The sequence below is a fragment of the Pristis pectinata genome, chromosome 11 (assembly GCF_009764475.1).
Source record: "Pristis pectinata isolate sPriPec2 chromosome 11, sPriPec2.1.pri, whole genome shotgun sequence".
Classification (NCBI taxonomy): Eukaryota; Metazoa; Chordata; class Chondrichthyes; order Rhinopristiformes; family Pristidae; genus Pristis; species Pristis pectinata.
Genome location: NC_067415.1, coordinates 87,517,509 through 87,531,774, shown reverse-complemented (window position 1 = coordinate 87,531,774; position 14,266 = coordinate 87,517,509). Strand labels below are relative to the sequence as shown.

The window sequence follows — 14,266 nt, the reverse complement described above, 5'->3', positions numbered from 1 at the left end:
TTAAAGTGTGAATGTTTGTTCCATTTACCCCCAGCCCTTGACTTCTCTGCCGTCCAGACTCAAGTCACTGAAACCTGACCTGCCACACTGCCTGCCTCTAAACTGGTGAGGTTCCCACCCCACCTGAAGCCAGTTTAGCCCCTCCACAACCCAGACTGCTCCAGGTTGTGTTTAGATGCCACCCTAGGGTGGACAGTGATGTAGCAGGTATTGCTGCTGCCTCACAGTTCCAGAGACCCGTTTTGGGTCCTGTCTGTGTGGAGTTTGCACGTTCTCCCTGTGACTACGTGTTCCCCCTGGGTGTTCCAGTTTCCTCTCACATCCCACAAACGTGCAGGTCGGTGGGTTAATTGCCCCCAGTGTGTGGGCAAGTGGTGGAATGTGGGGGGAGTTGAGGACAATGTGGAGAATAAAATGGGATTGGTGTAACTAGTACCTGATGGTCAGTATGGACTGGGTGGGCCGAAGGGCCTGTTTCTGTGCTGCATGACTGTGACTCCACCTCTCTGTCAAGGTTGTTCCCTCACCAGAACCAGTCTAACACCCCTCTATCCTGTTCCATCTTGTCAGCCCCCTCATTATTTGCACCGTTTCCCCATCCCTGCACTCACTGAAGAGTCACCCAGGCTGTGTGGAGAACCAGGAAGACCCCCTGGTCTCGGCTGCACCCTGGGGTTTCGGAGTGGCTGCTGAGATACTGGATGTATGGGTGATGATAATCACAGCATCCCCAAACAGCCCCAGCAGAATGGGGCGAATTTAACTCTGCGAGGAACCGCAGAGAGCAAAAACCTAACATCAGTTGTCAGCAAAACACTGGAAACAATCACCAAGTGTTTCAAAATATGCACTTGGAAAATTCTACCACACTTAGACAAAGTCAGTGTGATTTTATGAAGGAAATCAATGGGCAAATATAACATTTTGAGGATGCAACGGTTGGGATGAAGAAGGGGTTCAGAAGGCAGTTGATGAGATCCTCACTCAGAGATCTTCCATTAAACAAGGGCCCACAGGGTGTGGGTAACACCAGCACAGGTAGTGGGTCTGTTTATGAACACAACTGAGAACCATTGGTCACCTCCGGTTGCTGCACCTTCCCCTGCAATCACAGGGACCAGCGCTGGGCTCTCAGCCTCCATAATTAATGCTAGTGAGGGTCAGGGGGAGGGTATCAGTACATGGGGACAAGGGTGGCAGATGGAGTAAGTGTGGGAAGTGTGGGGTTGTTCCCTGTGGTGGGAAGAAGAGAATCGGATTGAATGGTGGGATTGGGGTGCTGGTTCTGGAGATGCAGAGGTGGGGCCAGAGGGAAGTGGGCCTTCAGTGCAGGGACAGGGACGTGGGCAGGAAGGTGAGGTGTAGGGGCTGTGCTGACACCACACTGGGAGCACTGGGGCAGCTCTGATCTGTACTGAGGGGGAATAAGCTCTCCCCGATCCCTAGATTGATTCTGGGAAGCGGGGGTGTTGTCCTTGGGCAGAGTGAATGAGTTTACTGGGGTTTTGAGGAACGAATGTGATCTCAGTGGGTCACAGGATCTCCAGGGGATGGAGAGGGTGGCCATTGGGTGGGGGGGTCACGTTGGGTGGGGGTAGGTGTCTCAGTCTCAGGATAAGGCAAAGCTGAGGAGGAATTTCTTCTGAGGGCTGAGTTTTAGCAAATCTCTGCAGACACTGTGAGGGCTGACACAGTTGAAGGATTCAAGGCTGGGCCAGGGGGTCGAGGACATTTGTGGGGTTGAGAATTGATAATATCTTTATTAGTCACACGTACATCGAAACACACAGTGAAATGCATCTTTTGTGTAGAGTGTTCTGGGGGCAGCCCACAAGTGTCACCACGCTTCCGGCGCCAACACAGCATGCCCACAACTTCCTAACTCATACATCTTTGGAATGTGGGAGGAAACTGGAGCACCCAAAGGAAGCCCACGCAGACACGGAGAGAATGTTTACAGACAGTGCTTACAGATAGCAGCCGGAATTGAACCTGGGTCACTGGCACTGTACCATGCAGGATCAGTCGTGACTTTACTGATGGGCAGGACTGGCCACTCCTGCTCCTGTCTGTGAGCAGGCTGTGCCAAACTAATTAACCAATGCAGCCAACCTGACTGCCTGGTCTCCCAACACACCCAGTGACGCGAGCGATTCCATTCAGTTGGTTTCCTGACAGAAAGAGATGAAAGGTGCTCTAGAATGCAGTTCTCTCTGGTTCCAAGTCTTGGTCTAGAATCCTTGTCCATTGACAATGTGATACATTTAAAAACTTTTTTGTAGAACCTGGACTTTGCTCTCAAGACCAACATTTTTTACCCATCCTAACTGCCCCAAAGTGGTGGGGCTGAGCCACCTCCTTGAACCTCTGCAGTCCTTCTGGTGAAGGTGCACCCACGGTGCTGTTGGGGAGGGAATTCCTGGATTTAGACCTAGTGACGCTGAAGGACTGGTGAGATATTTCCCAGTCAGGATGGAGTGGGACTAGAAGGAGAACATAAAGATGGTGGAGTTCCCATGTGCCTGCTGCCCTGGTGGGAGAGGTGCTGGGTCTGGGAGGTGCCGTTGGAGTAGTCTGGGTGTAATTGCGTGTGTTTTGTAGATGGTGCACACTGCAGCCAGTGGACAGCAGCAGTGTTTACAATGGTGGTTGGAATTCCACTTCAGGATGTTGTGACACGGATAGTGTCCACCTCCTTCAGTGCTGGAGCTGCACTCAGAGGAAGAGCTGGCAGCCACAAGTGGACAAGGCTGCATGGTTAGAATGAATGATGCCACTGTGGACATTGCAGATGATCACTTACTCTTGTATAAACACACACACACAGGCGCGCGCATATACACACATAGTAATGCATACATACACAGCCACACACACACGAATACACAGTCATGCACACACAGGCACACATGCACACAGTCATGCACACGCACGCACGTGCACACACACACACACAGGCACATGCACACATGCAGAGTCATGCACACATACACAGCCACATGCTCACACATAGCTACAAGTGCACACAGACAGGAAATAATTTTCCGAAGATCAAGGGTTTCTCAACTTGTCCCTCGTTATTAGTGAGAATCCAACAACTGTCTCCTTTGCTCAGGGGAAGGGCAGATTGTAGTCCCCTGAAGGGCACAGACTGTGGAAACAAAGTCAAGAAGGGGAGAGAGGTGCAGCCAGTGTGTGTCAGGGCATCAGCTGGGACAGAGACCCCAACCACAAGCGGGTGGAGAGCATGGTAGTTGGAGTCTGGAATGAGGCACAAATCACACACACAGTTCCTTCATTCTTCCTTTATATATCACAGCTGTACAGGTTTCTGTTAAACAAGTAACAATAAAATTATTTCTTACAATCTGGTTAAACCCCTATACTGGTGAATCATACACTATACATGGAAAGTTCCTACCTGTACATTTATACAACCTCTGATAAACTAAAAAGGCAGCTATTTCTGATAAATATTTTAATAAAACCATTTCCTTCCTTAATTGTTTTTGTCCAGATGGAGATAAAGTATTTAAAAAGAAGGAAATGACAATTGACATTTTACATTTTTCTCGAGAAAGTGTTTTTTTTTACAAAAACAAAAATTAGTCCAGGCACCGCACATGAGACGTAAAAACCTGGGCTCTGATAGTTCTCACCGTTACTTGGAAAAAAAAACTATAAACTGGTCTCCAGAACAAATGCCTTCTTTAAAACAAACTCCAACCATCCTTTCACCCAGAGACGGGAACACTTCAGTAATAAATACACAGGGATCTGTTGCTGTACAGAGAGCAGAGCTGGGACTGAAACTACCTGGTATAGGCCCTTTCCTTTTTGGATTTCTCCAGTGCTTTGTCCATGGTCTTCTCGTTCTCACCCCTGCACTTGGGACAGTACCATTTGCCCTGGGCTTGTGGTGGAGACTCACACAGGAGAAATGGAACCATTCGATGGGACACTCATCATTGTCACAGCCAATCATCTCTCCATAGGAGACCTGGTTGCACAGGCAGTAAGTGGGCTCATTGGGGTCAATGGGGAGGTCGGCAGGAGAGGCCTCTCTCTCCGCCTTGGCTTTGGATCTCTTCTTCTTCTTGGATGTCTTAGCTTTCTTCTCCTTGGGCATTGCGGCGCTGGTCTCCTCGTGGTCATGGTTGCTGGAGGTGTTCTCCCGGTTCTCGTTGTTGCGCTGTCTCCTGGACCTCTTGGCGCTGGCTTTCTCCACGGGTGCCGCGCCCTCGCTCCTGGACCTGTCCAGCGAGGACTTGCTGTTGGATTCGTTGGTGTCAGCGCAGTTCTCAAAGAGCTCGACATGTCCCTCCACCTGCCGACTCCGATTCTCCACCTGCTCCACCATCTGGTTGACAATCTGGATCTTCTCGTCGCCCAGCTCCTGGCTGCGGATCAGGGCCCGCTGGATGTAGTGCAGGATCCTGCGGCGTTGCACCCCGTCTGTCTCCCGCTTGTGCTTCTCGTAGTATTCATCCAGCTCCTTCAGGATGTCTGCAGAGAGACAGCCGCATCATATAGACATTGCTCACTGGGACCTTCCACACTCTGCACCTGTCACCACTGTTGTACTGTGGGAAGTATGGCGGACAATGGCTGCACAGCAAGATCCCACAAACAGCAGTATGACAACGGCCAGGTTCCCTGTGTCAGGAATGTTGCCTGAGCGAGGAATACTGACCTCAGGTGACAACTTCAAAAAAATGACAAGTGATCTCCCAGTGAACTTAATGTCTCATTGGAAGATCAACACCTCTCACAGGGCAACACTCCCTCAAGTCCTGCCCCTCCCACAGTGACCCTCCCTCAGTACCGCCCCTCCCCACAGTGACCCTCCCTCAGTACCACCCGTCCCACAGTTGGAGTCATTCTACACATCAGTTATCTGAAGACTTACAATGAACCCTGACCCTGGTTTACAGAGTAAGGGGTTCTCCTTGTGTCCTGGGCCATAACTTGTGGATATCTTCACCACCAACTCCCAACCTGCTCTCAAATTCTCAGACTATTTCTGGCACTTCTCTCCCTTTCCTAGATCTCTCTGTCTCCATCTCAGGAGACAAGCTACTCAGTGACATTTAGTATAAATCCACCGACTCCCACAGCTACGTAGACCACTCCTCTTCCCACCCTGTCTCCTGTAAGGATGCCGTTCCTTTCTCCCAGTTTCTCTGTCTCCGCCACATCTGCTCTCAGGATGAGGCTTTCTGCTCCAGGACATCAGAAGTGTCCTCCTTCTTCAGGAAGCATGGCTTCCCTTCTGCTGTGGTTGACGGAGCCGCTCTCAAATCTCCTGTTTCTGGTATTTCTGCTCTCACCACCCCTGCTCCCAGAGAGAATGGGGATAGAGATCCCCCGGTCCTTACCTTTCACCCTATCAGCTTCCATTGTTTCCAACAGCTGCAACAAGCCTACCACCAGCCACATCTTCCCCTCCCCACCCCTACCACCATTTGCAGGGACCCCTTCCTCTGTGACTCCCATGTCCACTCATCCCTCCCCACCCACCCGTCCCTGACCCCTGACACTTTCCCCTGCCCTCAAAGTCCTTACACCTCCTCCCTCACCACCATCCAGGGAAACAGTCCTGCCAGGTGAGGCAAAGGTTCACGTGCATCTCCTTCAACCTCGTCTACTACATTTGGTGCTCCCGATGTGGTGGTCTCTACATCAGCAAAACCAAGCGCAGTCTGGGCGACCGTATTCTCTGTCCACACTGGCCCTCCCGAGCTCCCAGTTGCAGACCGTTTCAGCTCCCCTTCCCATTCCCACACTGACCTGCCCGTCATCAGGCTTCTCTACTGCCAGGATGAAGCCCAAAGCAAACTGGAGGAACAACACCTTGTATTTCATCTGGGTAGTCTACAACCCAATGGCATGAATATTTTCCAATTTTCGGTAACCCTTCCCCCCCCCCCCCCCCCCCACCTCCTGATCTTCCTCTGGTGCTCCCATTTTTGTCACTTTTCTCACACCCGCCCCAGCCCCCCTTCACCCACCTTCTTCGTCCTGCCCCTGGTTCCACCCACCCACTTCACACGCAGGTCACCCCCATCTGGTTCCAACTGCCGTTCACCTCTCCTGTAATGGTTCCCAGTCTCGCCTCCTTTACTTATCCTAGTGTTTACCTCCCTCCAGCAGCCGTCTCCAACCTTCACTCCCTCCTCCCCTCCGTTTTCTCCCCATTTCTCTCTCTATCTATCATCCACCTGCCGCTGTCTCCCAACTCCAGCCCCACTCCCCTCCTTTACCCGCCTGACATCTTACACCCTCCTCAGTCCTCCAATCGCTCCGGACTCCTTTCTTGCCCCTCTCCCTCCCCCTTTATACTGGCCACCTCCCCTCTCCACTCCAGTCCTGATGCAGGGTTTCCAGCCGAAACGTCGACAATTCCTCCCCCCACCACAGATGCTGCTCGACCCGCTGAGTTCCTCCTGCAGATTGTTTTTTGCTCCAGAACTTATTCCATCTACTGGATTGGCTAGGGAGCATTGCATAGGAGCAAGGCCAAGTTCTTGACAGTAGGGAGCTCGAATCACACCAGCCTGGCAAGTTAAATTCAACTCATAAAATCTGGAAGCAGAGAGATAGGAGCAGGAGTCGGCCTTTTGTCTGTGCTGTCATTCAGTACAATCACTGCTGATCCTCAGGACCACAAATCCTCAGTAATTCTGAGAATTCGGGTGGGCAATAAAAATGTTAGAAACAGGAGGGCACTCGGCCCCTCTACACTGAATCAGCAGCAGAGTGCTGGAAACACTCAGCAGGTCAGGCAGCATCTGTGGAGTGAGAAGCAGTTAACATTTCGGGTCTGAGACCCTTTGTCAGAACCTCCTGATGAAACTTCTTTGTCCTGAAACAATGACTCTATTTCTCTCCCCTTAGATGCTGCCTGACCTGCTGAGTGTTTCCAGCACTCTCTGCTTCTGTCACTGGAAGTTTGGGCCAGTGTCTGGTTGGAGTTAGGGGCTGGAGCACCGAAGGTCAGGAACATGGGAGCCAGGGACTGGTGACACTAGACCCCTTTGACAAGCTAAAACCTACAATTGCAGTTGTGATACCCATGGAAGGGTTGAAAGTTGTCCGTCATTGCAGCCTTAATTTGCTAGTGGGCTTCGTGCTATCTGCATTTTTTCTTATCTGTGGGAAGACAGTGCCCCATCCCTCATAAATAACGAGGACTCAGTCTACCAGCGTCCAATAAAATTGAACCAAAATTTCTTTATATTTATACTCCATACCTTTGCAATGAACACAGATGTTCCATTAATGTTCCTAATTACTGGCTGTACCTGCACACCAGGGTTCTGTGTTTAATGTACAGCACCTCCAGTTCCCTTTGCACTTTTGCATTCTCACTCCATTTAAACAATAATTTCCTTCCACTGTGGATCGCTCACATTTTCCCTCATTACACTCTATCCGCCCACCACATCCTTCTGCAGCCTCTATGTCCTCCTCACAACCTGCTAACCCACCTACCATCAGCAAACTCAGCTACAGTAGCCTTGGTCCCTTCATCAAAGGGATTAGTACCAATTGAAAATAATTGAGTCTCCAGCACTGATCCCTGTGGTTCCCCACAAGTTACACCATGCCAATTTATAAACAACCCATTTATCCTAACTGTGTTTCCTGTTAGGTTAGCCACTTCCTTATCTGTGCCAATACATTAACCCCAACATTGCAGTCTTATCTTGTGCAGTAACCAATTTACATGACTGAATGCCTTCTGAAAATTCAAATACACTACACCTACAGGTTCCCCTTTATACATCTGGTTTATTACTCAAAGAACACCAGTGAATTGAACAAATCCTCCAATTCATAAAACCATGTTGACTCTGCTTCTGTTGTACTATTTTCTAAATCCCCTGCTCTTACTTCCTTAATGTGCAGTGCAGGATTTTTACACAGAGAGTGGTGGGTGCCTGGAATGTGCTGTCAGGGGTGGTGGTGGAGGCAGATCCGACAGAGGCATTTAAAAGGCTCTTAGATAGGCCCGTGAATGTGCAGAGCATGGACGTTGGAAAGGCAGAAAGGATTAATTTAGTTAGACATTTAATTGCTAGTTTAATTAGTTCAGCACAACATGGTGGGCCAAAGGGCCTGTTCCTGTGCTGTACTGTTGTGTGTTAGTAACAGATTCCAGCATCTCCCCAATGACAGGTAAGCGAACCAGTCTATTGTTTCTTGCTTTTGTTTCTCTCCTTTGTTAAATAGTGATTTTACATTTTCTAATCCCCTGGGATCTTTCCAGAATCCAGGGAATTTCGGCGGGTTATTTTCAAACACTAAGATGCCAGTGAAGCCTTTATCTTTTAATTTGCTGAGTACTTTCCCTCTGTGATGGGATGGTTTTAAGTTCCTCCCTCCCTATAGACTCCTGATAATGCACTATTGGGAATTTTTACTGTCTCCAACCATTCACCACTTTCCAAAATAATTTAAGTCTCTGCCGTCTCCCTATTGCCCAGTTGTCATTCCCCAGACGCCGCCCTCAGTGTATTCTTTACTCGCACGTCCTTCACATTTATGAACACCCCGGGATGTGTCACCCTCCCCTCGGACCGGCCGGGCGCACCCAGTGGGAGAGCAGCGGCGGGCGGGCCGGGCGCCACCGAGCAGGATCCATGTGGGGAAGGACGGCGGGGCAGCGGGACCGGGGGGACCGGCCGCGGGACCGGGGACACTGGGGATACTGGGGACCGGCCGCGGGGCAGCGGGAGCGGGGACCGGGGATACCGGGGACCGGCCGCGGGGCAGCGGGACCGGGGGGACCGGGGACCGGCCGCGGGACCGGGGACACTGGGGATACCGGGGACCGGCCGCGGGGCAGCGGGAGCGGGGACCGGGGATACCGGGGACCGGCCGCGGGACCGGGGACATTGGGGACCGGGGATACCGGGGACCGGCCGCGGGGCAGCGGCACCGGGGGGACTGGGGACCGGCCGCGGGGCAGCGACACCGGGGACCGGCCGCGGGGCAGCGGCACTGGGGACCGGCCGCGGGGCAGCGGCACCGGGGACACCGGGGACCGGCCGCGGGGCAGCGGCACTGGGGACCGGCCGCGGGGCAGCGGCACCGGGGGACACTGGGGACCGGGGACCGGCCGCGGGACCGGGACACTGGGGACCGGCCGCGGGGCAGCGGCACCGGGGACACTGGGGACCGGCCGCGGGGCAGCGGCACCGGGGACACTGGGGACCGGCCGCGGGGCAGCGGCACTGGGGACCGGCCGCGGGGCAGCGGCACCGGGGACACTGGGGACCGGCCGCGGGGCAGCGGCACCGGGGACACTGGGGACCGGCCGCGGGGCAGCGGCACCGGGGACACTGGGGACCGGCCGCGGGGCAGCGGCACCGGGGACACTGGGGACCGGCCGCGGGGCAGCGGCACCGGGGACACTGGGGACCGGCCGCGGGGCAGCGGCACCGGGGACACTGGGGACCGGGGACCGGCCGCGGGACCGAGCAGACCGAGAGGACCTAAAATGGAGAATGATCGAGGCCGGCAATGCCCGCCCTCCACCCTGATGGACAGGGTTTCCGCCCAATCCATGCAAAGCAGTAGCCAATCAGGAGGCTGCAGCGCTTCCGCGAGGCAGCTGATTAGCATATGCGCTCAAATCACGCCCTCCTCAGTGATTGGCACTCCGTTTACCCTATCAAAGGACGCGCAGCCAGTGGCGCTCCTGAGCCAGTGACTGACATACGCAACTGCCTCTCGGATGCGCGCAGGGGCCGCTTGCGTTTCTTCAGCAACAGGCAGCCTATCAGAGTGCGTGCTGTTGTGTTCCGCCTCTTAACATAGTGACTGGCAACGATCATAGCCTATCAAGAGTGAGGCGCTCTCTCTCAGTGACAGGCACACCCAACAGCCTATCAGAAGGTAGTGCCGTCTAACCGACCCCGCCTCCCTACCGATTGGCAGGGTCATCATCATATCAGGGGACAAGCTGCAGCCAACAAGGAAACAGGTCGCAACCAATGAACATGGAGGAGGTGAGTCTATGCTAATGAGGGAAGGAGCTATAACTAAGGCCGCAGCGCGGCGTCTCCTCAGCGCGGCGGTGCCGCTCGGAACGGGCGGTTACCGGTCACTGTGCCCGGGCCCGGCGCACACACCCAGCCGCCGAGCTTCTCCTCCTCCGGCCCGTTACCCGCAACTCCCGCGCACATCCACCCCCTCCGAAGGGCCCCTTCACCGCGGAGCAGCTGCCTCGCCGCCGGCCGAGGGTCTGGATGCTGGAGATGGGTCGGGGAGAGGTTGCGACCGTCGCCGGCCCCGTTAAACAGACTCATGGAGGGAGGGTGGCCACGGGGTCCCAGGCTGAGAAAGGGCGTCCCTTCGGTCTCTCCCCACACGCCCGCTGCCCGGCTCCCAAACCCCGGGCCGAGCTGTCTGCTCACTACTCCCCTGCGTCGCTGACTGTCGGACATTTATTCCTCTTTCTGCCAAAATGGCTGAGTGCTGGAGCGGCTCTTTTGTTCGGCCCGCCCCAGTGCTGCAGCAGTTTGATGGGTGCCGGGCTCGCACCCCAGTTCCTACCTTGGTATTTAGCATCGATTTCCCTCATCAGAGAAACGTTCCTCTGGAGATCGAAAGGCAGAGACTCGATTGAATCCAGATAGTCCTCCACATAGTTCACAGCGTGCAGCTGCTCCCCGTTCGCAGGACTCAGCATCTTGCAAGCTACATTTGTTATTTGTTGGGGCAGGAGAGGAGGGGAGCAGGCGGACTTTCCCTGGGCCACACTCGCTCGCTCACACGGTGCAAGCCTCAGCCCCTCACTCTCGCTCACTCCGCCTTTCTCTTCTTGGAAAAAATAAACAACCAAATTTGAAAAGACACAGCGCGGACAGAGCGAGGCGTGGTGCGCCAGGGTCTCTTACATCGGCGAGTGTGGGCACAGCCTCCTTGCCCTCAGTGCCCCTCCACCCCTGCACAGTCCGATCCCAATCCCGGGGCTTTGAATCCAACGTGGAAACAGCGAACCCAGTTTGAAACACTTGGGAAACACTCGGGAGGGCAGCACGCATGCGCGCCGGCGCTCCTCATTTGCATAGTATTGTGACGTCTCCGAGCGCCCGCCACTGCTCGTGCCCATCTGACAATCGTCTTTCCAGCTTGTTTTTTATTTCAGCTTCACACTCGGCAGGCGCATGTTTCGTAAAGTCATGTGTCTGTACGGACGCTGCATATGTATTTTTTATTAATCTCCACCAAAGCGCTTCACGGAAACCGTCCTTCAATTAGTGATTGACATCACGGTTTACCCTATTAGCTATAACTATGGCCCAGCGAAGGGAAGGAGTCCACCAATCGGCGGGGTCTAGGGGCGGGAGTTTGGGCCCATTCGGTCCCGCCCATCTATATGTGAGCCGTCAACAGCCAATCGTCAGGAATGCGCATGTTCGTCGCAATGTCGTCTGGGACTTGCGGTCCCGACTCCCCACAAGGCGCTGTTATCCAGCGTCATTCAGACTACAAGTCCCAGCAGGCGGTGCGCCAGGAGCGGGACACATTTTAAAATTTGCGGGCAGAGCCCCGCGGTTGAAAGGTCAGTGCTGCACTTTGCCTCCGCTCGTTAGGTGGAGGAAGGGCGGCTCCGTTGCCATGGAGCTGCCGGTTGCTAGAATTTGAAATGTTTTCCCAGGACACGGCGCCCGATTCTCTCAAAGGCAAAGACCATCCTTGGGCGTCATCCCCACGGCCTGTGCCCCCGTCCCGACCCCCTCGGCCTGTGCCCCCACCCCCTGCACCGTCTGTTCCCCCCGATCCCCACCCCAGATCGTTGCCTGTCTGCAGCCTCCGCCTGTCAGGCCGGCTGATTGACGGGCGACAGGGGCGGGACTGGTTTAACCACGCCCGTTTCTGATGGACACGCCCCTTCCGGCGGATTGGCCCCGCCCCGCGGCCTGCTCTGTGCCGGCGCTATGAGGAGCCTGCGGGGTGTCTGGAGTTACGCCGCTGGACCTCGGCGTCTGCTGGGCTCCGTGAGCGGGGACAGTGCCCGAGGATGGGGCTCGGAGCAGGAGCGGCCTGGTGCCTGTGGCCGCGGCGGAGCCGAGAGCGGCCACCCGACCGGCCTGCGGGTCTACAACAGCCGGACGAGGAGCAAAGAACCGCTGGTGCTGGCCGCGCCGGCCACTGCCTCCTGGTACCGCACCGTCCGCCCCCGGCCGGCGGGGACCGGGACCGCCGCCCCCCCCCCCCAGCGCGGCGCTCCCTCTGCACCCTTCCCCCCCCCCCCCGGCGCGGCGCTCCCTCTGCACCCTCCCCCCCCCCCCCCCCCAGCGCGGCGCTCCCTCTGCACCCTTCCCCCCCCCCCCCGGCGCGGCGCTCCCTCTGCACCCTCCCCCCCCCCCCCCCCCCCCCCCCCGGCGCGGCGCTCCCTCTGCACCCTTCCCCCCCCCCCCCCCCCCGGCGCGGCGCTCCCTCTGCACCCTTCCCCCCCCCCCCGGCGCGGCGCTCCCTCTGCACCCTCCCCCCCCCCCCCCCCCCCAGCGCGGCGCTCCCTCTGCACCCTCCCCCCCCCCCCCCCCAGCGCGGCGCTCCCTCTGCACCCTCCCCCCCCCCAGCGCGGCGCTCCCTCTGCACCCTTCTCCCCGCCCCCCGGCGCGGCGCTCCCTCGGCACCGGCCCTCCCCCACAGCGTATTATGAGACGCATAAGCAGGCAAGCTTTGGTGCAACTTAATGAGGTACCGGCCAGACCACACTGCACGTCATATGTGTAGCTTGTTTATGGATGTGCATTGGAGGCAGTACTGAGAAGGTTCACCAGGTTGATTCCATGATGATAGGGTTGATGTTTGAAGAGGTGTTGAGCAGGTTGTGGCTGTACTTGAGTTTAGAAGAAGTAGAGGTGCTCTCATTGAAGCATACAAGGTTCTGGGGGAGGAGAGATGCTCTGACGATGCTTCCTCTAGCCTGGGTGTTTATAACTAGCGGCAGGTTTTTGAATAAGGAGTCAACCCTTAAGATGAATATGAGGTGTGGTTTCTCTGAGGATCATGACGCTTTGGAATTCTTCACCCCAAATTGCTTTGTAAGTGGAGTCATTGAATAACCATAAATGGAAATTGACAGACACTTGAACTACAATGGAATCAAGGGATAAGGGGAGAGAGCAGAAACGCATTGTTGGGGCAAAGGCTGGATCAGTCATGATTTTATTTAATGGCACAGCAGATACGATGGGCAGATTGTCCTTCCCCTTATGTTCTTCTGGATTGCCTTTCTGGTGTTAGAGTTGATAAGAGGAAACTAGGGATGTGGTGTATTTAAATTTCAGAAGACTCGTAAGGTACCACATAGGTAATTTTTAAATGAGATTCGAGCATGTGGAATGGGTGTAATATACTGGACTATGGACTGAGAATTGGTTAATAGACTGAAAACAAAGAGTAGGAGGAAATGGGTCTTCTCCATGTTGGCAGGCTATGACTAATAGGGTACTGCAATGGTAGGCTGGTCTGGAAGGTGAGATCACATCGAGTCCAGGGTGAGCGAGCCAATTGGATACAAAGTTGGATTGGTGGTAGTGGAGGGTTGTTAGTCAGATTGGAGGTCTGTGACCAGTGGTGTGCCACAGGGATCGGTGCTGGATCCCCTGTTTATATATATATGTTAATGTTGTGGATGTGAATATGGATGTCATGATTAGCAAGTCTGTGGATGACACCAAAATTAGTGGTGTGGTGGATAATGAAGATGATTGTCTAACACTACAACAGTATATAGATCAGCTGGAAAAGCAGGCCAAGGAATGGCAGATGGAATTTAACTCGGACAAGGGTGAAGTGATGAATTTTGGGAAGTTAAACCAGGGCAAGACATAGACAGTGAATGGCAGTGTCCGGGAATGTTGTAGAACAGAGAGACCTACAGCTACATGGACATAGTTCACCAAAAGATGCAAAGCAAGTAGACAGGGTGGTGAAGAAGGCCCACGGCACACTTGCCTTCATCGGTCAGGGCATTGAGTTAAGAGTTAGGATGTCATATTACAGTTGTACAAGACGTTGGGGAGACAGTGAGACCACACATGGAATATTGTGTGCAGTTCTGGTCGCTGTACTATAGGAAGGATGTTATTAAGCTGGAGAGGGTACGGAAAAGATTCACAAGGATGTTGCCAGGACTGGGAGCTTGAGTTATGAGGAGAGACTGGACAGGCTGGGACTGTTTTCTCTGGAGTGAAGGAGGCTGAGGGGTGACCTTATAGGTTTACAAAATCTTGAGAGGCAC

General features: G+C 54.6%; 2 protein-coding genes across 3 annotated transcripts in view; one reads left to right on the top strand and one right to left on the bottom strand.

Moving 5' to 3' along the window:
• Positions 1 to 3,666: 3,666 nt before the first annotated feature.
• On the bottom strand, positions 3,667 to 11,051 carry ing1 (inhibitor of growth family, member 1). Its single transcript, XM_052026316.1, is given in 3 exon segments — positions 3,667 to 3,910; positions 3,913 to 4,506; positions 10,564 to 11,051. Coding segments are annotated over 3 exon segments (828 nt in total). The 5' UTR covers positions 10,700 to 11,051; the 3' UTR covers positions 3,667 to 3,812.
• A 367-nt stretch (positions 11,052 to 11,418) lies between these two features.
• cars2 (cysteinyl-tRNA synthetase 2, mitochondrial) overlaps positions 11,419 to 14,266 on the top strand; it is a 39,830-nt gene continuing 36,982 nt past the window's right edge. The window contains exon 1 of one of the 2 annotated variants that reach the window (XM_052026064.1): positions 11,419 to 11,575. Coding sequence is in view for 1 of the 2 variants with exons in the window: in XM_052026063.1 (XP_051882023.1) it covers positions 11,952 to 12,175 (224 nt within the window). In the remaining variant the exon portion in view is untranslated. Of the gene's footprint in view, positions 11,576 to 11,908; positions 12,176 to 14,266 lie in introns of those variants that run through there. The other variant, XM_052026063.1, reaches the window with a different exon arrangement.